The 23380-nt window shown below is 46.2% G+C and overlaps 12 protein-coding genes across 12 annotated transcripts; 9 read left to right on the forward strand and 3 right to left on the reverse strand.

The window, feature by feature from the left end:
• Positions 1-379: 379 nt before the first annotated feature.
• EMG1 (18S rRNA pseudouridine methyltransferase) lies at positions 380-1138 on the forward strand (the record flags this gene model as incomplete). Its single annotated transcript, XM_037282001.1, has 1 exon — positions 380-1138. One exon carries the CDS (start codon positions 380-382, stop codon positions 1136-1138), a length of 759 nt encoding a protein of 252 aa, XP_037137896.1.
• Positions 1139-1426: 288 nt separating this feature from the next.
• Positions 1427-3373, forward strand: PRM1 (pheromone-regulated protein PRM1; the record flags this gene model as incomplete). The annotated part of the gene is made up of 1 exon (XM_037282002.1): positions 1427-3373. One exon carries the CDS (start codon positions 1427-1429, stop codon positions 3371-3373), a length of 1947 nt encoding a protein of 648 aa, XP_037137897.1.
• A 306-nt stretch (positions 3374-3679) lies between these two features.
• On the forward strand, positions 3680-6613 carry SKG3 (Skg3p; the record flags this gene model as incomplete). Its single annotated transcript, XM_037282003.1, has 1 exon — positions 3680-6613. The coding sequence occupies one exon, from the start codon at positions 3680-3682 to the stop codon at positions 6611-6613; it is 2934 nt and encodes a 977-aa protein (XP_037137898.1).
• Positions 6614-6868: 255 nt separating this feature from the next.
• MDL1 (ATP-binding cassette permease MDL1) lies at positions 6869-8941 on the forward strand (the record flags this gene model as incomplete). The annotated part of the gene is made up of 1 exon (XM_037282004.1): positions 6869-8941. The coding sequence occupies one exon, from the start codon at positions 6869-6871 to the stop codon at positions 8939-8941; it is 2073 nt and encodes a 690-aa protein (XP_037137899.1).
• A 278-nt stretch (positions 8942-9219) lies between these two features.
• Positions 9220-10665, forward strand: MET2 (homoserine O-acetyltransferase; the record flags this gene model as incomplete). Its single annotated transcript, XM_037282005.1, has 1 exon — positions 9220-10665. The coding sequence occupies one exon, from the start codon at positions 9220-9222 to the stop codon at positions 10663-10665; it is 1446 nt and encodes a 481-aa protein (XP_037137900.1).
• Positions 10666-10835: 170 nt separating this feature from the next.
• Positions 10836-14540, reverse strand: ATG26 (sterol 3-beta-glucosyltransferase; the record flags this gene model as incomplete). Its single annotated transcript, XM_037282006.1, has 1 exon — positions 10836-14540. The coding sequence occupies one exon, from the start codon at positions 14538-14540 to the stop codon at positions 10836-10838; it is 3705 nt and encodes a 1234-aa protein (XP_037137901.1).
• A 326-nt stretch (positions 14541-14866) lies between these two features.
• ISC1 (inositol phosphosphingolipid phospholipase) lies at positions 14867-16255 on the reverse strand (the record flags this gene model as incomplete). Its single annotated transcript, XM_037282007.1, has 1 exon — positions 14867-16255. The coding sequence occupies one exon, from the start codon at positions 16253-16255 to the stop codon at positions 14867-14869; it is 1389 nt and encodes a 462-aa protein (XP_037137902.1).
• Positions 16256-16435: 180 nt separating this feature from the next.
• On the forward strand, positions 16436-17134 carry SPC25 (kinetochore-associated Ndc80 complex subunit SPC25; the record flags this gene model as incomplete). The annotated part of the gene is made up of 1 exon (XM_037282008.1): positions 16436-17134. The coding sequence occupies one exon, from the start codon at positions 16436-16438 to the stop codon at positions 17132-17134; it is 699 nt and encodes a 232-aa protein (XP_037137903.1).
• Positions 17135-17220: 86 nt separating this feature from the next.
• On the forward strand, positions 17221-18282 carry PER1 (Per1p; the record flags this gene model as incomplete). The annotated part of the gene is made up of 1 exon (XM_037282009.1): positions 17221-18282. One exon carries the CDS (start codon positions 17221-17223, stop codon positions 18280-18282), a length of 1062 nt encoding a protein of 353 aa, XP_037137904.1.
• A 512-nt stretch (positions 18283-18794) lies between these two features.
• BOR1 (Bor1p) lies at positions 18795-20480 on the forward strand (the record flags this gene model as incomplete). Its single annotated transcript, XM_037282010.1, has 1 exon — positions 18795-20480. One exon carries the CDS (start codon positions 18795-18797, stop codon positions 20478-20480), a length of 1686 nt encoding a protein of 561 aa, XP_037137905.1.
• A 714-nt stretch (positions 20481-21194) lies between these two features.
• On the forward strand, positions 21195-21629 carry HG536_0B00920 (uncharacterized protein; the record flags this gene model as incomplete). Its single annotated transcript, XM_037282011.1, has 1 exon — positions 21195-21629. One exon carries the CDS (start codon positions 21195-21197, stop codon positions 21627-21629), a length of 435 nt encoding a protein of 144 aa, XP_037137906.1.
• A 122-nt stretch (positions 21630-21751) lies between these two features.
• Positions 21752-22804, reverse strand: GOR1 (glyoxylate reductase; the record flags this gene model as incomplete). Its single annotated transcript, XM_037282012.1, has 1 exon — positions 21752-22804. The coding sequence occupies one exon, from the start codon at positions 22802-22804 to the stop codon at positions 21752-21754; it is 1053 nt and encodes a 350-aa protein (XP_037137907.1).
• Between the last annotated feature and the right edge of the window lie 576 nt (positions 22805-23380).

The following is a 23380-nucleotide window of genomic DNA, read 5'->3' on the forward strand; positions in this document are numbered from 1 at the left end:
AACGTTTCAGCAGAAGCTTTGCACAATGCCCCAGAAAAGATGAGGCTCTATGCGAGGGAATAAGATCTTGAATCCGGATTTGCCTGATACGGCAGAAGGGTGAAATTAATTGAGCTTCCGACAACAACCATCCCAGCCTATAACGGATAAAAAAATGGCACTCTGTTCATGACTCAATGTCCTCGCAATCGCGAGAGCTAAATCTCTCCTATTTAACCTGAAGGTGTCAGTATTTACTGTCATTTCATTCTAGCCCAGATCGTATAACGGCACTTCGGGCCGAATAGACATGTAGAAAACTTTTCAATGAATCAGCCATCGAAATGGTATGCGATGAGCTCCGGAGCCATTATTTAGAGCCATTGAGACTAAAATAGGCATGGTTGAGGATTCCAGAGTGAGAGATGCCAACAAGGCAGGCGACCAGAAGGCGCTCCCTGCGTCTTTGGTTCCCGAAGCGCCACCTGTGCTAACTTCTAAGGACAAAACGACTCAGCGACTAATCGTCGTGCTATCAATGGCTTCTTTAGAGACACATAAAATTTCATCTTCGGGCCCTGGGGGTGATAAATATGCATTACTGAATTGTGACGACCACCAAGGTCTGTTGAAGAAAATGGGCAGGGACATCAGCGAGGCAAGACCCGACATCACACACCAGTGTCTCTTGACTCTTTTGGACTCACCCATAAATAAAGCTGGTAAATTGCAGGTGTACATTCAGACGAGTCGGGGAGTTCTTATCGAAGTAAATCCTACAGTGCGTATACCAAGAACTTTCAAGAGATTTTCAGGTTTGATGGTTCAGCTTCTGCATAAATTGTCTATCAGATCTGTCAACTCAGAAGAGAAATTGCTCAAAGTGATCAAGAACCCTATCACGGACCATTTGCCCACCAAATGCCGTAAAATAACGTTGTCGTTTGACGCACCCGTGATCAGAGTACAGGACTACGTTGAGAAATTAGACAAGGACGAGAGCGTATGTGTGTTTGTTGGCGCCATGGCTAGGGGGAAGGATAATTTTGCCGATGAATACGTTGACGAGAAAGTGGGTTTGTCAAACTATCCACTATCTGCGTCGGTGGCGTGTTCAAAATTCTGCCACGGTGCTGAAGACGCCTGGGGTATCCTATAGATTGGGACTGTAAATATGGCTCATTCAGGCAGTGCCCGACCGGTGGTCTCTTTGTTGACACCACTCTGAAACTACTTACGCCTTGATACAGAAACACCCATTCACAACGGTTTCAGTCCAGTTTGACCGTAGTGTTATAATCGATCCAAGAGAGAATATCACAGGAGGAACTGGATCCTGCCGAGATAGATATGGTATTTAATCAGGTCTCACAGCAAGAAATTAAGTAGCACCGCCAGCCTGTAATGCTTGTCCTTTTTTTTTGTTCGATGGAGTTGGCATAGACTAATGTTGAAAAGTTACCTGAGTTTGCGCGACCGATTATCGCAAGCGTGGCTGAATGCTTACACATTGGCACTTCTGCTAGCCGTTTTTAAACTAGTTTTCTTCTCATCTTCGCTCAGAAATGCTATTAACCAGTCCGAGACTTATATAGTCTCACGTTGTGAGTCGATTGACGCAATATACAACAATGGGTTGAAGAACACGCCTCATTATCTGGGACTTTTCGGAAACTACTTGGTGAAGGAGGCCCTAGAACAATCAGTGAAGGCAACTTTAAAAACTCTATCCTTTTTAGTGCATGCAAGTGAGGTGTTGCTTACATTCTCCGTCGATCTTTACCTAGGCACATATGCATGTCTTATCGTAAGCGCGATCGATGGCTCCGTGGATGTAGCTACTAATGCTACCGAGAAAATCATTGATTTGGTTAATTCTACTGTTTCTACTTTTGCGAACGAGCTCGACGATGGGCTGGACAGTGTGTCGAATGTCATTGACAAGATTATATCTGCTGCCTCCAAAGTGGAAAGTTTATTCAAGGGAGGTAATGCTGATACCGTCTCTCAAAATTTGGCCAAGGTAAATTTAACGATCTCTTCCCTGCGAGACTTCCATATACCCTCCTCGATTGACGACAAGCTACAGCAGCTCTCAGATAAGACCCCAGATTTTGCTACGGTGAAGAATATGACCAAAAACTTAATTTCCAAACCATTTGAGGAAGTTAGAAGCGACATAGATGCCTTAAATACCAGTGCCATCGTGCAAAACCCACAAATGCTTTACGTCCCACCCTTGAATGACGTTAACGGAACTGCTGGAATCTGCAGCAAGAATATCCCCTCAATTGAGAAACTATACGGTTCCCTGGATCACGCGCTGATGGTGACAACAATTGTTTGCATCGTTCTACTCACTCTCGGAGCAGTCCTGATGTTGCTTCCTGCTGCGTGGAGCGAGATCAGGTATTGGAACCGCCTGAAATACATGGAGGATCAGTTTGAACTGATAGCTGTGCAGGAAAAAGACCATCCGCCCGACCCCTTTCGAAACACGGAAGAAAACCCGTCCTGGGATCTAATTGCGGCTGTTAATGCCTGCCTGCAATACTGGAGCTTCAGAATAAGCAGGTGGATCATCAGTGCCTGCGGTGCGATCCGCAGCAAAGGTGAAATGACAAATCTACAGAAAGTTAGAATCCACTGGGTGGTTTCATATGTCACGTCGTCAAGGGCCCTTTGTGTTCTCTGCGTAGGTGCAATTGGCTTGCTCGTTTGCGTGTTGCAGCTGGTAACAATAGCGGTGCTCAGGAGAACCCTCCAGCATGAGGGAGGCAGCTCAATGGAACAAATGCTGAACAGTACAGCATTGAGCTTTGAAAGCGACATCAACACCTGGTGTGAAGAGACTAATGCATACATTAACTCGACAGAGGGCAACATGAACGATCAGCTCTTCGGATGGCTACAGAAAACCACCGTTTCAGTGAACGACACAGTGACAAAGATGATGTCAGGAATAGACGGCACTCTCGCAGACGTTTTCAACGGCACAATACTGTATTCTCCGATGAACACCGTAGTGGACTGTGTCATTGGCAACAAACTTACAGCGGTGGAGCAAGCCATGACATGGATCCACGATAACGTCCAATTCAAGCTTCCAAGGCTCAACGGTTCTGACATCACCACTGTTTTCCAGCAACAGCAGAAAAACAGCGCAAATTCCACAACTTCTCCCACGCCATTCTCAGCAGAAGACATCGTCAGCGAGTTGCGTTCAGCATTAATCAAGATTCTCGACAGCTTCTACAATACTGCAATATGGGAACTCACCGTAGCACTCGTCATTCTAGGCATATGGCTAAGCCAAATACCCATAGCCATCGCCATCGTATTATACCGGTCTCGCCGCCTGCCGACCAACGAGGAGCAAACAAAGCCTAAATAATGGTATAATATCATCTCTTTTTACTAATATTTACTGGCGCGACGCCATTCTCACCCGGCTTCTCTAAGATGCCGCTCCGTTTGTACAAAGCTAGACCAAAATGGTAGAAACCTCGACGGCGAAGCGTCAGCGCAGGAAGGATAGGCAATAAAACGGAGTTTGCAGGTGTGTTTTGGGCGTTTGTAAAGTTTTGTCCAGGATTTAAATTGGTTAAGAAAGTTTCAACGGAAAGTTGCATGTCTAACTGAGTCTTTTGGCGGAAATACTAGAAGCAGAATCCGAGGGACTGATTGTGTCAGCACGAAAATGAAAAGAATATTCTCGGGGGCCATGTCGCCAGATTTCCCGGCTCCTCCAAAGTTCTTCCAACGGGATGCTTCCGCGTCGGATCCTACTAGTCCCAAGAGTCTTCGGTCGAGGTCGTCTTCGATCTCGAAAATCCTTGGTGGAGACAGCTCGCCCAAGGTACCTCCGGTATTACCTCAGGAGATGTCTGTTACGGGCAGCGTTTCGCCAGAACTAATCCCGATAGTGACTCTGCTGTCTGCTCACGCGCACCGGAGATATCACGAGGGAGTGTTCTTGATCTTGCAAGATCTAAAGGGTGACGGGACAGCTGCAGCCAGGAAATGGCAGGAAGTCTACGGGGTGCTGATTGGCACGCAATTGGCGTTGTGGGATGCGAAGGAGTTGGCAGAATGCGAGTCTGGTAATAACAATCCGCGGTTAAAGGATGTGGCTAGGAAGCCGCAGTACATTAACTTCACAGATGCAACCCTGAGACCGCTAGATGGATCTGATGTCATTGTCACAGAGAGTAAAAAAAGCCTACAGAACGCTCTGGTGGTCTCGACCACCTTGAAGAACAGATACTTTCTTCAATTCAGCGACAAAGAATCATTCAATCGCTGGCATGCAGCTATCAGGCTGAGTCTGTTCGAGGAAACAGCCCTACAGGAAGCGTACACGGGGGCTTTTCTTTCGAGCCGAGGTGCAAAACTGGGCGACATAAAGATAATTCTCAGTGACTCAAAATTCGATTATGAAGATTGGGTTAGTGTCAGATTCGGAGCTGGCATGCCGTGGAAACGTTGTTTTGCTGTGATATCGCAGAGTACAAGCAAGAAGCATCCTTTTGGAAAGATCAGTTTTTATGAGAGCGACAAAAAGACGAAGAAAACGAACGTAATGGCCACTGTGACATCATCTGTGGCACTGTATGCCGTTTATCCTTCTTCACCACTGTTGATAGATACTTCAACCATCATCAAACTAGAAGGTAGCATAGTTTTCAACAAAAAAGAGGAGCCTCAAGATTCAAGCATATTCATAATGCCAGAAAAACATCATGCCGTTCCCGGTTACGACACAATTATTAGATTTCTGGTTCCTGCTATGAACGCTTTTAAACTTTATGGAAGACCTAAAAAGCTGATTGCAAATAAGGATGATCAAAACTCGTTACTATTTGCCCTGCCCACGCTACCACACGTTCACTATTTGAAAGCTGATGAGCTGTTACCCTTGACTAACTCAGTTTCGAGTTTGCAATGGACCGCACATGAATGGAGGGATCATATCAGGGATATCTTACAGAAGAAGTTATCGCATGGTTATACTGGCTGTGGATCAAGCTCAGGATTAACTGGTGCATTAGCATCTCCCGTAATAGCTTCAGCTGAACTGTTTGACGGCACAGGAGGCGCTGCATCTTCATCATTTTTATCTCTTCAAAAGCCTTTGCAGGGGAGTAGCATATCCTCGAGGAGTGAGAGCGTATCGACATTCACGTCCAAGTCTGCGTCACCCAGAAAATCAAAACATCTCCCTACGCCTTCAAATCTAAATAAGGGATCAAGCGACTCTGTATCTGCTACTAGCAGTTCTAGTGTAAAGGCAACTGACAAGTCTCTGACATCGCAAAGTTCCGAATTAAACATAAGCCAAGACAATAATGTGATCCCACAGCTGAAGGTTGATATCCCTGATTCTAATTTCAGCCGATTGGGAGGCGACCACGCCATGAAAAACAGGACGAATCCAGTCGAAAAGTTTTCGCATGCTTCCGATCTATCAGCCATTTATGATAAATATTCCGTTTCACCATTTGGGGAGAGTTTGACTGAAAGCCCAGTTGCGCAAACAATAAACATCGAGGACCGCAGTCCTTATGAGCAATATGTCGGCTCAACCGGAGGTAGAACGCTCGAAATATCTAACATAAGGGACTCGAATAGTACTGCTGGTACAGATGCTCGTAACTCAAGTGGAAACTACCATCTTGGGAAAAGAGAAGGCCTCGAAGAAACAAAAGACTCTGAAGAGTTATCCAATTTCGCTCGAAGGGTAAGTGAGATGAAAATTGAGAATGACATGCCATTGCGGAAGCCTGCTGCCGAAGCGACCATATCACCAATCGACATTGATCTTAATTTCAATGTCCCACATCACCACAGCCCTGGGAACGAGGGATCAGAGGATGACAACGTGTTTGATCCAGATTTTATGGAGCAAAATCAGATGTTAGAGAGCGAGAGCATATACACGTCGGCTGATGGTAAGGCCGGCGAGTTTGAAGCTTATCGGAACGATCGTAACGAGCCATATGAACCGAAACCGAACCAGGCCGCACAGCCAACTCAGGCACCAGCAATCGACCTACAGCAGACTGATCACCGTCTCCCTCATTCTGGTCCAGTAAGAAATTTTCAGCAGTATAGAGGACCGTCTGCTAGTCCAGATCCTTCAAATGGCTATAAAAACAACCATAGACAAGCGCCTCCACAGCAGACTGACATAAACAGGCAAAATCTATATCAAAGGCAGGCGTATCCCGACTCTCCCCACAGGGCGCTTGTTCAAAGAGGCAACTCTCCACAGTATAGTAACTTCCCCAACCCGGGTTTGAAGAACAGTTCATCGCGTCCGCTACCGCCCCAAATCTCCAACAAGGCTTCACCGCAGATGCAGTCACACCCGCGCCCATATGTCCCAATGCACCCTCAAAGCTCACAACAGTATCCAACCCATGGCGGACAATACAGCAAGTCCCAAAATGGTCCTCCACCTCAAAATATGAATAGAATGGGTGCTTCGGCGCCCATGAATCCCAATGGCGGCAGAGTGGGTCCCTATCTTCAACAAGCGGGGCCGGTATCTCACCACAAGCCTCGTCCAGCACCCAATGGTGGATTTTCCCAGTTCATGCCCAGCACAAGCACCAACCCGTATGCGCGGTAGAAATCGACTGAAAAGGAAATGGTGCTAGAAATTGCAAGCTCACATCCATCGCCGAAATCGCCCCAGCACAGCTTGAAGTATTTTTGTAGTATTATTCGTGTATTTTAGCAGTTCAATAGCGGTATAGCTTTATTCAAGTCATATCACCTGACAATCATCGAGCATATAAAGGCCTACAGAAGCATAGCTTACAGAGGACTGGACTTCGAGAGCTCAATTAAACCAGAAATCGTTCGTTCTGTGAGTTCAAGTGTTATGTGGCGAAGATCGCTGGTGTTGCGGTCCCAATTGAGCTTTGGTTTGCGTCGCAACAACAATATATGTGCCGGTAATCTTATTCTAAAGAGACAATGGATTCGACCAACGCCGCTTGATTCGTCGCTAGGAGCTGGACATCAGATTAGAGTCCAGTCAACGAAGAGCAATGCAATTGAGATTCCTTCTGTCAAGAATGTCCAAAAAGCGAGGCTCTCCGCCAGCGAGGCCAATGGATCAGGCTTCCGGGATGTCAAACGCCTTTTCCGCCTAGCTAAACCAGAGACGTTGCAGATCATTTTGGCACTCGTTCTAATCCTAATATCGAGCTCCGTTAGCATGACAATCCCGACTATAGTGGGCAAACTTTTAGATATCGCAAAAGACAAGCATGATGAAGACGGAACGGATGAAGAAAAAGAGAGTCCTAAGATCTTTGGGATGAGCACGAAGCAGTTTTGCATAGCTACCATGGGGATCTTTGTAGTCGGAGCGGCTGCCAATGCAGGCCGAGTCGTGATATTGAAAATAACCGGTGAGAGGCTTGTGGCGAGGCTGAGGACACGAACCATGAAGGCGGCCTTAGATCAAGATGCGACATTCTTGGACGCCAATCGAGTCGGAGACCTGATCTCGAGGCTATCGGCAGATGCCTCTATAGTAGCGAAGTCCGTCACACAAAACGTGTCAGACGGCACCAGGGCAATAATCCAGGGCTTCGTTGGGTTTGGAATGATGGGTTACATTTCTTGGCAGCTGACGAGCGTGATGGTGTTGATGATTCCGCCATTGGGCATAATGGCAGTGATTTACGGTAAGAAAATAAGAAACCTGTCGAGGCAACTACAAACCGCGGTGGGCGGTCTCACTAAGGTGGCAGAAGAACAGCTTGGCGCAACGAAGACTATACAGTCATATGTTGGTGAAAAAAATGAAATCCATCGCTATGCATCCGAGGTGAGAAATGTGTTCAATATTGGACTCAAAGAGGCGCTCACCTCGGGGGCTTTCTTTGGGTCCACGGGCCTAGTTGGCAATACGGCGTTGTTGGCGTTGCTCATGGTCGGATCGAACATGATACAGAGCGGCTCGATGACCGTCGGTGATCTTTCGAGTTTCATGATGTATGCGGTTTACACGGGATCTTCGATGTTCGGTCTATCTAGTTTCTACTCAGAGTTGATGAAAGGTGCCGGAGCCGCAGCCAGAGTTTTCGAGCTAAAAGACCGCAGGCCTCTCATTCCCCCAACAATAGGCGTTGATCCCGTAACCCTGAGAAACAAACCAATAACCTTCGATCATGTTTCATTCACCTACCCCACCAGGCAGAACCATACGATCTTCGACGGCCTGAACCTCACGATCCAGCCCGGCGAGCACGTCTGCTTCGTCGGCCCCTCCGGCAGCGGCAAGTCCACCGTGGCGTCGCTGCTACTGCGTTACTACGACCCGGACCGCGGCGCGGTCCTGATTGGCGACCAGAACATCCAGAGCTTTAATCTGCGCAAGTACCGTCGTCTCCTGGGAGTCGTGCAGCAGGAACCGGTCCTGTTCAACGGCACTATCCTCGACAACATCCTATACTCCGTGCCGCCTGAACGAGCACACAACCAAGATCTCGTGTCCCACGCCATAGGACAGGCAAACTGCACCAAGTTCCTCGCCAACTTCCCGGACGGCCTGCAGACGCTCGTCGGACCGCGCGGCGCCCAACTGTCTGGAGGCCAGAAGCAAAGAATAGCGCTTGCCAGGGCGTTCCTCCTGGACCCTTCGCTGCTGATCCTCGACGAAGCCACCAGCGCGCTCGATTCCCAGAGCGAAGAAGTCGTCGCCCGCGCCTTGCACGCCAGAGTACAGAGAGGGCAAACGACAATATCGATCGCACACAGACTCTCCACCATCAAGCATTGCACAAGAGTCGTAGTTCTGGGAAGACACGGTTCCGTGGTCGAGTCGGGATCGTTCCAAGAATTGGCAAGAAACCCGCAGAGCGAGCTCAACATTCTACTATCGCAGCAGCACGAACACTCTCACGGTCCCGCGCCACTTCAAGAGCCTCCAGCCAACAACTGACGCCGCTTCTCGAATAGAGGCTGATAGACATCTCATCAACTGATCACCATATGATTTTGCAGCTTGAATGTGGCTTCTGTTCGGACTTCTTAATAAGCGAGAAAAAGTTAAGATTTGAGAAGCCACAGTGGTTGAAGGCCCAATACGACCAGCAATATCGACATCGCAAGGCTCCTAGGCGTGCTGATATGGTATATAAGATGCAGGGATCGCAGGGCAGGGATGAATGGATGAGATCTGGAGAGCTCCAGCATTGACAAGTCGGCAGGACAGGAATAATGTCCGGTACATTGCAGTCGAGAAGGTTGAAAGAGATTGATGTGGGGGAGATTGCTGAAATAAACCCGTTCGTTAAGCTGGTGAATGACCAGAGAATTGTGGAAATACCAGAAATGGTGCTGGAGTCCGAGATAAGGATAACGAATTTTCCTATCGCGTATAAATCGTGGGGTAGCCTCAACGAGAAGGCAGACAATTGTCTGGTGGTGTGCCATGCGCTCACGGGGTCTGCGGACGTGGCAGACTGGTGGGGGCCTCTTCTGGGAGATGGTCTGGCGTTCGATCCGTCGAGGTTCTTTGTGATATGTCTGAACTCGATGGGCTCGCCGTACGGGTCGTTCTCACCGCTTTGTCAAAACGAGGAGACTGGAAGAGCGTACGGGCCGGAGTTCCCGCTCTGCACGGTGCGAGACGACGTGCGGGCCCACAAGATGGTGCTGGACTCCTTGGGAGTGACGTCAATAGCGTGCGTTGTGGGTGGATCTATGGGTGGCATGCTGGCGCTCGAATGGGCGACCATGTACGGCAAGGATTATGTCAGGAACATGGTTGCATTGGCTACTTCAGCTAGGCACTCGGCTTGGTGCATTTCGTGGTCGGAAGCGCAGAGACAATCGATTTACTCCGACCCGAAGTATCAAGATGGCTACTACTCTTTACAGGATCCTCCTACGGCTGGTCTGTCGGCCGCCCGTATGTCGGCGCTGCTGACCTACCGCTCGAGGAACAGCTTTGAAACGAAATTTGCTCGAAGAACTCCTTCAGCTGAGCAGGAGAATAAGGCAGGGAAACAGAGCCTGCCACCGCCATCTACTGTGAGCGAACATTCTATGCAGATTCATAACGATGGAAACAGAAGCCGTTACGAACCTACCCGCATGAGCGTCTCGTCATCCACGTCGTCATCATGTTCATTCCACTCAGCATCTTCAATAACCTCTAACTGTTCCGCTGTAGGCGAAGTCAAAGAAGTTAAACCCGCACAAACATACTTCTCCGCTCAAAGCTATCTGCGATACCAGGGAAGTAAGTTTGTGAACAGATTCGATTCTAACTGCTACATCTCGATAACACGCAAGCTAGACACCCATGACCTGGCTCGTGACAGGCCGGAATATAACGAGGACCTGACGCAGGTTCTGCATTCAATAATGCAGCCTTCGCTAATAATAGGGATAAAATCAGATGGACTATTCACCTACTCAGAACAGGAGTTCCTAGCGGAAAATATACCGAACTCCACCTTGGAGAAGATTGAGTCCCCAGAAGGTCACGATGCTTTTCTCCTACAATTCAAATTGATTAACAGCCTGATTGTCAATTTCCTACGTAAAAATGCCGAGGAGATCATGAATTCTCCTCCTCGTCTTTGGAAAGAACAAAATCAGCTGCAAACTGTGAACGAATCTCTGTTCGGAGAGGCGGAAGAAGTTACCAACTGGTAAAAGTACCGCTGGGGCATGGCGCCTGGTCAACTAAAATGTCCATATCATGTCGATAGAGTACTCAATACGTATGTATAGACCAAAATGAACAGGTATATACCTTTGTATCTCTTATAAACGCAATGACTACAGTAAGGCGTAAAGTGAAGGCGAATAGCTGCGGGGATGGCTTACACTAAAGTCCATCCTTCTCGCCCTTTCTCAACATCTGCTTTGGATTGCGCCTTTCCCATGTTTGTCGTTTCGACCTTTGATCTTCTTCTTTTTGAAACAACTAGGCTTCTTGCATACTCCAGTTCACCGTAAAGACAATTGATTGCCGTCTGAACCCCATCTTCAACGGCTATTTGCCTTTTTATTAGTTGAGCCTTGTCTAGCATCCTTTTATTCGTCGTAACTTCCTTCAAGGCATGAGCTAAGGAGGAGCTGTTAAGCTTCTTCAAGGCGACGCCTGCGCCAATATCCTCGACTCGTAGAGCATAGAAAAATTGGTCTCCAAAAAAAGGCTTTACAACAGTAGGGAGGCCCGCTCTCAGAGTAGCACCAGTAGTGCCAGAGCCTCCATGGTGAACTGCTGCGTCCATTTGGGGGAACAACCAATCATGAGGCACATTACCAGCATTAAAGACGCATTCCGGAAGTGGTACTTCGACCTGCGTGCAGGTTTTATCATTCAATCTCTCAGACCAGCCCTTGTTTAAAATGCAATAGACATCAGCATCTGTTACAGCCTTACAGATAGCTTTGGTCATTTCCTTAGCATTTGAAACTACTATTGAACCGAAACCGATATAGACCAACTTTTTGTTCAGCTTCTTGGCTTTATTAATGAAATCGGCCAATTCTTGAGGGGGTTCGTAGGTATGCTTTTCATCTAAAAACCAGTAACCGGTTACTTTGATCCATTCACTGAAATCGACAGACGGTGAGAAGACGGTTGGTGAGACGTTATAAAAAAACGGGACCTTACCTTGTTGTAACATATCCAGATTTGTCCTATTGAGACCCAGAGACTCAAGTCTCCATTTGTTAACTTGTCCACTTATGCCTTTCCAAAACAGATTCTCGAAAAGCACATGAGTGAGATAATTATAGTTACCTCCACGCTTCTGATCTGGAACTATGAAAGCATGGGGATAAGCCCTTGTTCTGGTCCAAGGCATAGTAAATGCTCTGAAGTAAGGAATTTCAAGTGCTTCTGCGATGTGAATACCCGCCATAGCCGATGGAGATTCTATAAGGATATCAAGTTGAAGGCTCTTACAGGCCACCCAGGAAGTATCAAGCAAAGATGTTATCCATCCTCTAAATCGCGAAGAGGCGTCTCTCAGAAGACTAACGTTCATGGACTCATGCTCAACCATTAGAGCCATAAGTTCAGCTGGGTCGCCAGCAATCTCCTCAAAATTGATTCCATGGCTCGTGACAAAAGAGTGAAATTCACCGTGCGTTATAATTGTAACTTGATGACCTTCCTTTATTAGCCCTTTTCCCAGTGCAATGTAAGGCTGAACATCACCACGAGATCCTATGGTAAGTATACCAATCTTATAGCTTCGTGTGGGCTTTATCTTTGTCTTGAAGAAGGGGCTCTCATCAAAAAGCAAGGGTACTTCGAATCCTTCGGCATTAATCTTGTCCTCGAAGAATTTCAACTTAGCATTATCAATGTCAGTCTCTAAAATATTTGTTGTAGCCACCAACGGTAGTTTTGATTTTGGTTTGAATTCGTCTAATTGCTTCAAAAGAATATATTCAGCGTCATCCCTGGCGAGCGCAGTACTGAACTCGAAAAAGAGCTCTTCATGTCCCCTGATGACTACTACGAGCCCCAAATATCCGAACCTGAATCCTTTCTCCTTATAGCAGGTCTCAATGTCGCTCAATGGAAGAATCATTTTAGTATTAACCGTTGGGAGTAATGTCCGAAAACACATTACACTATTTGCAATGTAAAGTTTCCCATAAAGCGGAATGTTCCTGGTTAAATATGTAAACGAGGAGCTTATGAGACATTCATCATTTGTCAGCTTGAAGTGCCTTTGGAAACGATGAATAGCTGCCAACTTATGCTTATCCTTTACTAGGTATGGATCATCCTCGCTAAATGGTATAAAATCGTTGGCGTAATGCATCGGGTGGCCACTCCACATCTCTGCGACATTTTTGAATGGCTTGGTCGTCCAGCCTGCCAGTTTAGCTCTTCTCGACTCACGGCTTGTTTCTTCTGATATGTCATCGTCTGATATTTGGTCACCTAAGTTGGCCTGCGGCGATCCATTAGCACCTAGCGAAGAAGATTTGGAATAGTATTCCACGACGGTATCTTCGGCACTATCGATTGCAGGAGGCTTTGCCAACAACCAGTTGCCACTTATTTCTCTGATTCTTCTTCTCCACGATATTTCACCAGTATCTTTAGCATCCGAGCCAGCTGGTCGTTGTAACGCTCTGTCAATAAATAATTCATGCGATGAGAATCTTTCCCCTTTAGTGACAGGAGAAGCACCCCGAGCGCCGTTATCAGCATCAGATCCATCTGCAGACTTGACAGTAGGCGATCGGCTCCGCTGATCGTCAATTACCACATTATCGAAAAGGATGCGCATACCTGCGTCGCTAAGAGCAGAGATTTGGTCTTTTACCACTTTCATAAGAGTGAAACCCGTTCCGTCTAGAAACACGAAATGAAAATCATCAATAGCATATGAAGAAGTGCTCTCTAATGCGCGTATTCGAACAGTCAAGGCTTGTTTCACTATCGTTTGGTCATCAATGTCAATAACATTCGCTAAAGGTATTTTGAGACTAACAGAATCATTGTCTGAATTTTGCTCAGCAAATTGCTGTTTCTTCAGCGCATTACACCAGGTTCTTGCGGAATAATCTGTATCAGCAGTAAAGACATAAGTTCTTTCATTACTGCTGACTTTGAAAGTCTTTTGAGAGCCGTCAGTCGATGATAGTTTATCGATTCTTACACTAGTAACACTTCTCAAATCGATAGTTAGCACCGGAAAGTAAACTTCGGTAGGTGAGGTATAAAGCGTGAGAGTGTGATCTTTTAAAACACACCAGTATCGCGACGAAGCCCTGAGCGTCGATCGTATGTTTAAATTGCCGCTGAGTTTCACTGTTCCAGGACTTTTAGGCAAATAGGCAAAAAAAAGGATATGTTTGCTGGTGATTAGTAGCTTACCTTGAACAAGAACATCTTTCAGCAACCAAGCAAAGTACTCCTTCAACAAAGTTTCGCTTGGGTCCAATTTGAAATGGCTTAAAAGCTGTGTTATTATCTTCCGCCTTCCAGTTAGTTTTGATGAATCGGCAGTTGAATCAGAATCCAAGTCATCTGTAGGCACTACTGAGAAGGAAAACAATGTAGGTTTTCTCACCGCTGGGCTCAACGGCAAGGGCACCTTTTCAGGTTTAGTTTTCTGATCTTTCCCTGGTTCTTTGTATACTGCAACTTCATCGCTCTGACCACCAGAGCCCTTTGGTTTGTTTTTTCCTATCTCTTCTTCTTCCTCATCATCAGGTACAATGTGCTGGGCTAGTTCATCGGCCTCCTGAGCGTCATCCATACCGGCATACATACTAGCCGTGGTTAAAAGTCCAACAATGCTTTTCATCATATATTTCGATTTGGCAAGATCATCATCTTCAATATCTTGGATCTTCTTGACGCTTGTTTCGTTTGTAGGAGAGCTAATCGAATTTGCTCTACTCTTCGCATATCTGCCCAGCTTAGAGATCGGATTCGGTAGATGTCTTGAAGGCGAAAGAGCTGAGCGTAGCTTACCGGGATTCCCAATAGGAGAGAGTGATCGCGAGCTGGAGTCTGATGGCCCTCTTCCTCTTGTGGTGGGAGCCATTTTGCATCCCTGTCTTCCAGCAAACAGATAAGTCTTTTCGCAAGAGTTTTATCACAGATATCAACGTAGTGATTGCCATAAAATAACCATTTAAACCTGCTTCATTTCGATTGTGGTCTGTCGTCGAGGTTCTGCAAAGGACCCCTTCACTATGGAAAGGATGGCTTAGGGGACGGGCAAAAATCTAGCGCGCCGCGACAGTAAATACCGAAATGACAGTAATTATTGGCCATTGCAAGAAAATATAACGAGCATCAAAGCATTTTATTCATCTATAAGAAGCTGATCTATCCTGAATCTATAAAATGGACATCCAAAAGCCGGAGTCACTTTGTTTTTTCTTTAAGAAGAGCTTTCAGATATCTTTGGGCACATAACACTTCCTCCTCGACCTCTTTGAGGGCTCGCAACTCTTTCCTGCCAAATAGAAAGGAAATAAAGCCGTCAATTGTTCCTGTCACTGAAACCACGATTGCAAACAGGACCCAGAAAATCGAGGACCAACCGGCCTTGTTTGCCGTAAAAGTTGTCACAACTAGGGCACCGATAAGCAGCAGGATCGAAAAGTAAAAATGCAAACACCTGAAAAGCTTCTGTCTCATTGCCACGACTCTATAGCTTGCGATGCACTGTATCATTTCTTCGTAATTCGCGAATTTACGAAATAACAGCTCTCTGGATCCACGACCATCACTCATCGAATCGACGGTCACAGGGTCCCGTTTGGGCAGCAGTTTCAAGGTACAAGTATAGGCAAAATGGTCTGAGAAGCTCCCGATGTTGGGAATTCTCCCAGTGAATCTGACACCGGCGTCAAGGGTCTGCAGCCGTTCGGGATCTATCAATGCGTAGTCAAGTCTGCAGGCTTCGTCAGGCTTGCGCGAGGCCCTCCAAGTGTTGAGTAGAGAGTCACAGGTCGTGCAGCCATATTTCAGCTGCTCCAAAGGTCTTTGTCTGGCAATTAGTTGCAGATCTTGCTTCCCGTTCAGCTGCTCCCACGAATCGACCAAACCAGTCTCCATTGTTAGGAATTTGTGAGGAAGTGAGCCTGGTCTCGAGTTAAGGTCTCCTGAAATAATAACAGCATATCCGGCCTTCTTGTAGAGGTTCGCCAATTTGCTAAAATCCCATGCCTGACAAGACCTGTGACAAGCATACGCGGCATCGCCGGTTAGGGCGTAAGGCGCATGCATGTGGCTATTCAAAATGGCCACTGGGTGAGTTTTGTGATCCACTGGTTGTAGCAGTGTGATAGCCACTGATTTGCCTACATACCAATCGCCACGATGCACAGCGCTGGGTCTACCGTTAATAGGGAAGCGATACAGAAAAGTCGATTGAATCGGAATCTTCGAAAGGATGGCAAGACCAGGACCAGCTATAATCCCCGAGTAAAAAATCCTCTGGTAGGGGAACGCCTCGGAACATTTTGCGGCTATATAATCCCAGTCTTCCTTACACCAGATCTCTTGCAAAGCTACAACATCGTAATCATTGGCTCGTTCCTCACCGCTCGAACTGCCATAAAGGAAATCGCTACCCGTTAATGGCACGGAACATGATATGCCAGCCAACTCATCTGCAATGGCTCTCAATCTTTGCTTTCTATGTTTTGAAGCCCATTTGAGTCCCCAAGTATTGAAAGTCAAAAACCTTATGCTTGCCTCTGGCTTTTTCAACTCATTTCTACCGCTACTGGTGGAATCCTGAGTCATCTATTAGCGACTCTAATGGCTCGATTTCGAGATTGTGTTGATCTACCTACCTTGTTATGTTTCTCGTATTAATACTTGGGCATCGCGTTTCACTAACAAAGGCGCCACCACTTTAAGCAACATACACAAGGTCAGAAGGTCCTTCCAGGTTTCTAGAGTACTTTACTCAGAGTCTGGGAAATGCAAGGGAAGATAGCCCAGTTTGCTGAATTACGAACGCGGCTTGATGACTTCGAGAAGAGAATAAACGATGCGCTGACCCAACGTATAAGCTCCGTCCTCGAATATGTACAAAAGTATCGGGACGAAGTGAGCGAGCTGCAGATCAAGCATCATGCTATCTCGGAGAGATTTACCAAATTACAGAACGAGGAGGAGTCACTTGAGATCGAAAGGTACACTTTCAGGAAGGATGCGGAAGACACAAGAAACAAACTAGAGACATACCATATAAGAAAGCGCCAACTGGAGTCTCAGCGGGCGGAGTTACTGCAAGAATCAAGTGAGCTAGATGCTATGCTGGAGCATAAAGAGCAGGAGATTAGAGAACAGAAGGAGAAGATGATCAAACAACGACAGCGCGACAACCCGGAGCTGCAACTTTATGAGAGGTTGCTAGGAATGCACATCGACGCTTCGCAGCCTGGCACACTACATTTCAGATTCCAGCAGTTTGACGATAAAGACGTAGCTCGCTCGTGCGATCTAACTTTGGACGTCTCGAGTGAAGATTTTACAATACTCAGATCAAATCCAGAGCTTGACGATGATGATGCAAAGAAAAAGCTCTTGGAATCACTGAATAAACACGGCGATATAGCCACTTTTCTGGTGAACTCCCGGCATCTCTTGATTTCTCGTGCGTTACGTCAACAATGATTGTCAACTGCTGTTAATTGTTGAGATCTTAAGCTAAGTGAGAGGCTCTCAGGTAGCATGGCATCGGATAGATCGGTGACTTTGAAATGCGTTTCAGTGTGACTCTGTTGGCCTTACTGGCAACTGTCGGATCTGCATCACCTGGCGACAACTTACCTGAGTTTGGCGACTGCAAATATGCCTGCGAGTATCAAAAATCGTGTCCCGGATCGCAGATCAATTACATAGATGCATCCACTAATGAGTTCAGTGATTGGCGGTTTGATCAATGTCCATTGGCGCTATCTACTTTCCTATTTTGGGATTGCATCTCAGATTGTGATTATCAATGTCAACAAATAATAACCAAATCTAGAATTCAAGACGGCGAGGAGATTCTACAGTTCCACGGTAAATGGCCATTCCTCAGACTTTTCGGTACTCAAGAACTATTCTCCACCCTATTTAGTATAGGAAACTTTGTTCCTCATTACTATGGTTTCCAAAAACTGAGTGACAAGATCCGGAGGCTGGAAAATAGAGGTGACACTAGGAGGTTGACTCTTTTGCAAAATTACACCTATGTGGCCATCGCTGGTATGCTGGCGTGGTCCGCGAGCACCATATTTCACTTGAGGGATTTGCTGATCACTGAGAAACTGGACTACTTTTTCGCTGGTGGTACTGTCCTTACTGGATTTCACGCCATATTCGCTAGAATGACGCGCCTTGATCAACATCCCAAGGTTGCCAGATTGTTTTCGTTGTCGGTGGCCTTCATCTTTGCTCTCCATCTGCTCCGGCTATACGTTGACTGGTCATACACCTACAACATGAGGTTTAACGTTTTCTTCGGATTGCTGCAATACCTGCTACTGTTGCTTCTGGCGTACCAAAACTACTCGTCCCTCAAAGCTCAAACATATGGTACTCAAAGACGTGCCTACGATAGACGTGCATCTAACATGTTCAACCTGTGTGTCGTTCCGGTACTACTCGTGGGATCGACCGCTATGGCTATGTCATTGGAGCTTTTTGATTTCTTTGTTTACAGTTGGCAAATTGACGCACACGCCCTGTGGCATATGTGCACGATCTGGCCATCCTGGGTCCTATACAGCTTTTTTCTTCACGATTTTGATTTCGCGGCCAAGGCCAACATCCACTAGTTAATACGAATGCTCCTCCTATCTATTAGAAAGCTCATTTGGGAAAACGAATCATCATTTGACCCACATATCTACCCGGATTACTGACCACAGCAGTGGTCTGCCATAAGCCGAATTCGATTTTGAGTTGTAGACGGAGGACAAGGTTCGAAGTAGATCGCCCTCCATAAGAGAGTATTCCAGGAGCAAATATGTCGAATTCTCGGGAATAATTACTGCAAAATAGAGAGTCAGGAGCCCTATGTCGGTTTTCAATGGCTGAAAATCGTCTATTGTCTACTTCATAGCAAATGGCTCTAATTTTTTTTTCTTCGATGCTTCGTGGGGGTTAATTATCGTATACGCAGGGCAAAAAGCAAGCAACGGCACATCAAAGCCTAGCTGAGAAATCGTGAAGCGATTGAAGGGGTTCCACCTGCGAGCCAGAATCATACAAAAGCCTGATCAGATCTCAGAGGGCTACTCAGAGAACTATATTTTGAGATTGACGGCTTGGTGGCATAGGAACCGATATGGCGCTTGAAAGTTTGGATCATGACAAAAGCAGTGACGAGAGCTTGCAAGACCTGGGAAAGACTGATATATCACCAACTCCATTGGGGATAGATCCCGGCGGAAGCCATCAAGATGCAAGGAAACGGCGACGAATTCCGATACCAGGTGCTGGAATATGGCTGGATCTACAGGACAAGCTACCTGTTTATTGGCAGGACTGGAAGGATTCGTGGGATTATCGGGTTATTCCGTCTGTTCTGAATACATACTTCAGCAATCTTTTGCCAGCTTTGGCATTTGCACAGGATATGTTCGATAGAACAAACCGCTCCTACGGGGTCAACGAAGTATTATTGTCCTCAGGCATGGCCGGTCTAGTATTTGGTATCCTAGGCGGACAGCCTTTGTGCATAGTGGGGGTTACGGGCCCTATTTCTATATTCAATTATACCGTTTATGAGATCATCAAGCCCCTGAACACGAACTACTTTGGATTTATGTTTTGGATTTACATATGGGCAATGATCTTTCACCTCATTATGGCGTTCAGCAATTCGGTGGCTCTTCTGCAGTACGTGACGGCTTTTCCCTGCGATATATTTGGGCTTTTCATCAACGTTGTCTATATCCAGAAAGGCATTCAAATTTTATCCAGACAGTTTAACAGTGAGGAAGGCGGCGAGGACATACCTGCGGGTTTTGCCAATATTGTGGTAAGTTTATGCATGGTTATTTTTGGACTTACTTTCAAAAACATAAGGCGAACGCCACTGCTCAACCATACATTGCGTACTTTCATCTCTGATTATTCTATGCCGTTGTCAGTTCTTTTCTGGTCAGCGTTTACCCATTTCGGCGGATATTTGAACGATATACACTTCCAGAAACTGCCTGTGACCAAATCGTTTCGACCCACAGATAAGACACAGCGAGATGCTTCTACATGGTTGGCCTATGAGCCGATTCCTGTTAAAGATGTCTTTATCGCATTGCCTTTTGGAATTATTGTAACCATTCTGTTTTATTTCGATCACAACGTGTCATCCTTAATGGCCCAGAGGACTTTTTATAAACTGAAGAAGACCGCTTCATTCCATTTTGACTTTGCCCTTCTGGGCCTCACCACAGGGGCAAGTGGTGTTTTGGGAATTCCCGCTCCCAACGGACTTATTCCACAAGCACCATTGCATACTGAATCGCTGCTGGTTTACGACGAAGAGGGCAATGTTGTCAGGTGTGTCGAGCAAAGATTTACCAATACCGTGCAAGGTTTGATGGCCATTGGTACAATGACGCGGCCGCTTCTAGTCTGTCTGGGCGAAATTCCTCAGGCGGTCCTATCAGGCTTGTTCTTTATGATGGGTATTGACGGATTGATGAACAATGTGATTGTAGCCAGGGTTTTGTGGCTCTTCACTGAGAACAAGAGGAAAGATCCTGACCCACTTGGCAGAGTCCCGCTGAAGAAGCTACTGATTTTCTTGGCCTTCAGCCTAGCCGGCTTTGTTGGTGAATTTTCAATAACCAATACTGTAGCGGCTATTGGATTCCCGCTCATTCTACTCCTAACAGTTGCGGTAAGATTTGCATTCTTCAAAATCTTCACGAAAGAAGAGCTTGCAAATCTGGATCATGAAGCTGCAGAGGAGTTCACCATGAAGAACCTGCTACTGGAGAATCTTCGACTGGTGGGCAGCAACTGAAATTCCGATTGATCAAGAGAGATGTTATGAGGCGTAAAATAGTTAGAATATGCATATAATATACAAATCAACTGATGTTCCTAGAAGTTTCAAAGATCAACTTGAACAAGCTTATCGGCCTCAAACCTCTTTGGCCTCCATCCATACAACCTGCCTGCACTAAGCGCCGACCTAGGTAAGTGCGGGTAACAGGCATGCATTGGCGGCTAATTTCAATTTCTCTTGAAGAGTTACGGCAGTACATCACCTCTATTTAACAGGAAGATGTACACTCTCCATACACTACCATTTGGCCAGTATTTTGAACTAGTCGGGCAACAGAGAATTTCGACGTAAAAATGAACTTTGGCGGAAGAAAGCTCATTAAACCCTTCTGCTGACAACGACTGAGATCAAGCTGCTGAACGCAGATTTGGACGAGCACGCTACAGCACAGTCTCCTGGTTGGACAGGCAACTGATGACAAATATAAAACTGCTATAACTTTACTGCACGGCAATTGTCAGGGATGCCAATGATTGCTTGAAAATGGAGGAACAGTATAGCATTAAAAGCTTCAATCCAATCTGACGGTTCAAACAATGTCTATTTGACTTATCCTCAAGATTTCTCAGGGTCTGATAATGACAAACAATCGTATCACGGCACCAGGAGTATACGCATCGCGGTTTCCGAGAAGCACCATAGCGAAAAACACTCAGCAAGTGATCACCAATGCTATCATACGCTGCCCAGAACCCAGGAAATCGCCAGGCTAGTTCGATGATCCCACCACCAGTTGATGCGGTGCTATTGCATGAGCATGCATATCAAGATACTGGAGATCTGAGCTATGTGCTTAGCTTAGATACTTTTACTGACGATGGTGGGTACAAACCGATCCTGAAATACGGACTTGGTTTCTTCAACTACGACCTTGCGCTGAAAAATGAAATATACGATAGATCGTGGACTGAGATGCTCAGATTTCACATTTACGAACACTTTGTTCCTTACCTCATTATCTTCCTGTTCCTCTTTCTGGTATGGTCCTTTGTCGTGATTGTTCAATTGAATTATGCGGGTCATCTAATGTTTAGTGAAGACAAAAAGCTGTACAAGAAGTTTGAGAAAGACAATGAGCTGGAATACCGCCACATTCAAGTGTAACATTATTTTACCAAACGGATTACCACCGTAAGAGAGGAAGGAACAGAACAGGCCAAGTGACGCTTCCTTTCCAATTTGTATCTATATGCATATAATAACTACATGTAAAAGAAACCGCTCAATTAAACCAGAGGCTTGGCTTGCTCGATCCAGGGCTCACCTTGCAACTCTGGGACAATAGTCAACCCTTTGCCGGATTTGATTAATGCCTCAACGTTTTCAACAATAAACTCCTCCATGTGCTTAATGGTTTCGAACGTGTTTGTTCCCATATGTGGGAGTCCGAGGACTTGTGGCATGTCCAGCAGTTCCTGTGGAACATGTGGTTCGTCTTCGAACACATCCAGACCTGCAGATCTGACTTTACCAGATTTCAAAGCTTCGATTAGCGCCGACTCATCGATGACAGCACCACGAGCTGTATTCACGATAACGACGCCATCTTTCATTTTCTCGAACGCAGTACGGTTCAAAATGTGTCTAGTGTTACCATTTAATGGAATATTGACAGATATGATATCAGACTGCGCTAGTAACTCATCAAATGAAACGTACTCACAACCATTCTCGAGCTCTGGAGACAGTCTTCTCCTATTGTGGTAGATGAATTTCGCGAATCCAAATGGTTTTAGTCTCTCTACAACCGTACGGCCAATGCCGCCCAAGCCCAAGACACCGACAACTTTACCTTCAGGATCATTTCCAACAGGAGCACCGCCTGCAGCGCCGGCTGATGGCCATTTCCCTGCCAGCAACGTGCGGTTCCCGTACTCAAAGTTCCTGAGCGCACCCAACAGAAGGTAAACGTGGGTGTCAGCAGTGGCGTTGTTGACGAGTTCCGGAACATTGGTCACTTGGATCTTTCTCTCACTAAAGAATTTGGTATCGATTTGATCATAACCGGCGCCCAGATGGCAAACCGCGACCACAGAGCTGGGCAAACTCTTGGCGATCTCTTCGTCGAACCTGCCAGTCTGCTTGACACTGGCAAAAGTCCTAGTGATGATTTGTGTCTTGGAGACCTCATTTTGAGGGTCTTTCAACGCCTCCAAGAATTGTTCACGAGTCGTACTCTCTGGAATGGTGACCACATTAGCAATCTTGGCCAGATTCTTCCAAGCTTCGTTGGCATATGCCACTTTACCCAATCTCAACACAACTGGTTTCACACTCATTGTTTCTTCAGAGCTCTCAAATTCTACCGTCAACCGATTTCCACGATTGACTGTGATGAACTACAATCATGAACCCTTCGTGAGTTTCTGTATATATACACATTACGAATGCTATTCGAGGCAACCAACCCCGTCGTTTGCTCGGGATTTAGGAAGCGGCTTGAGCTGCAGAGCTTATCTCCTGTCATAATCTGCGACCAAGAACTCTGCTGGTCGGTAATCCCCGGCCAGCGGCGGGTGTGAAGCAGACAGACTGCCTAAGAAGCGACATACACAAACAAGATTCTACAGTCCAACAGGAGATGCTATTGGCATCGCTCATCCTCTGAGAGATATCCATTTGGTCTGAACATTTGCCATAAATTCCGTGAAAAGCTTAAACTGTATTTGAAGAGCTTTGAAAAAGGCGGGGAGATAAGAATGAAAAATTCCTTATCTCCGCTCTAGGACGGGTAACTGTTCTTATGTTACCCTTCCTTGAAAATGGTGCCTGACTGATGAAATAACTTGACTAACTGTATCGATGAAGGTTTAAGAAGATGGAATTATTGCTGTAAGAGGTTCGAGAGTCCGTTA

The sequence above is a fragment of the Torulaspora globosa genome, chromosome 2, assembly GCF_014133895.1.
Source record: "Torulaspora globosa chromosome 2, complete sequence".
NCBI lineage: Eukaryota > Fungi > Ascomycota > Saccharomycetes > Saccharomycetales > Saccharomycetaceae > Torulaspora > Torulaspora globosa.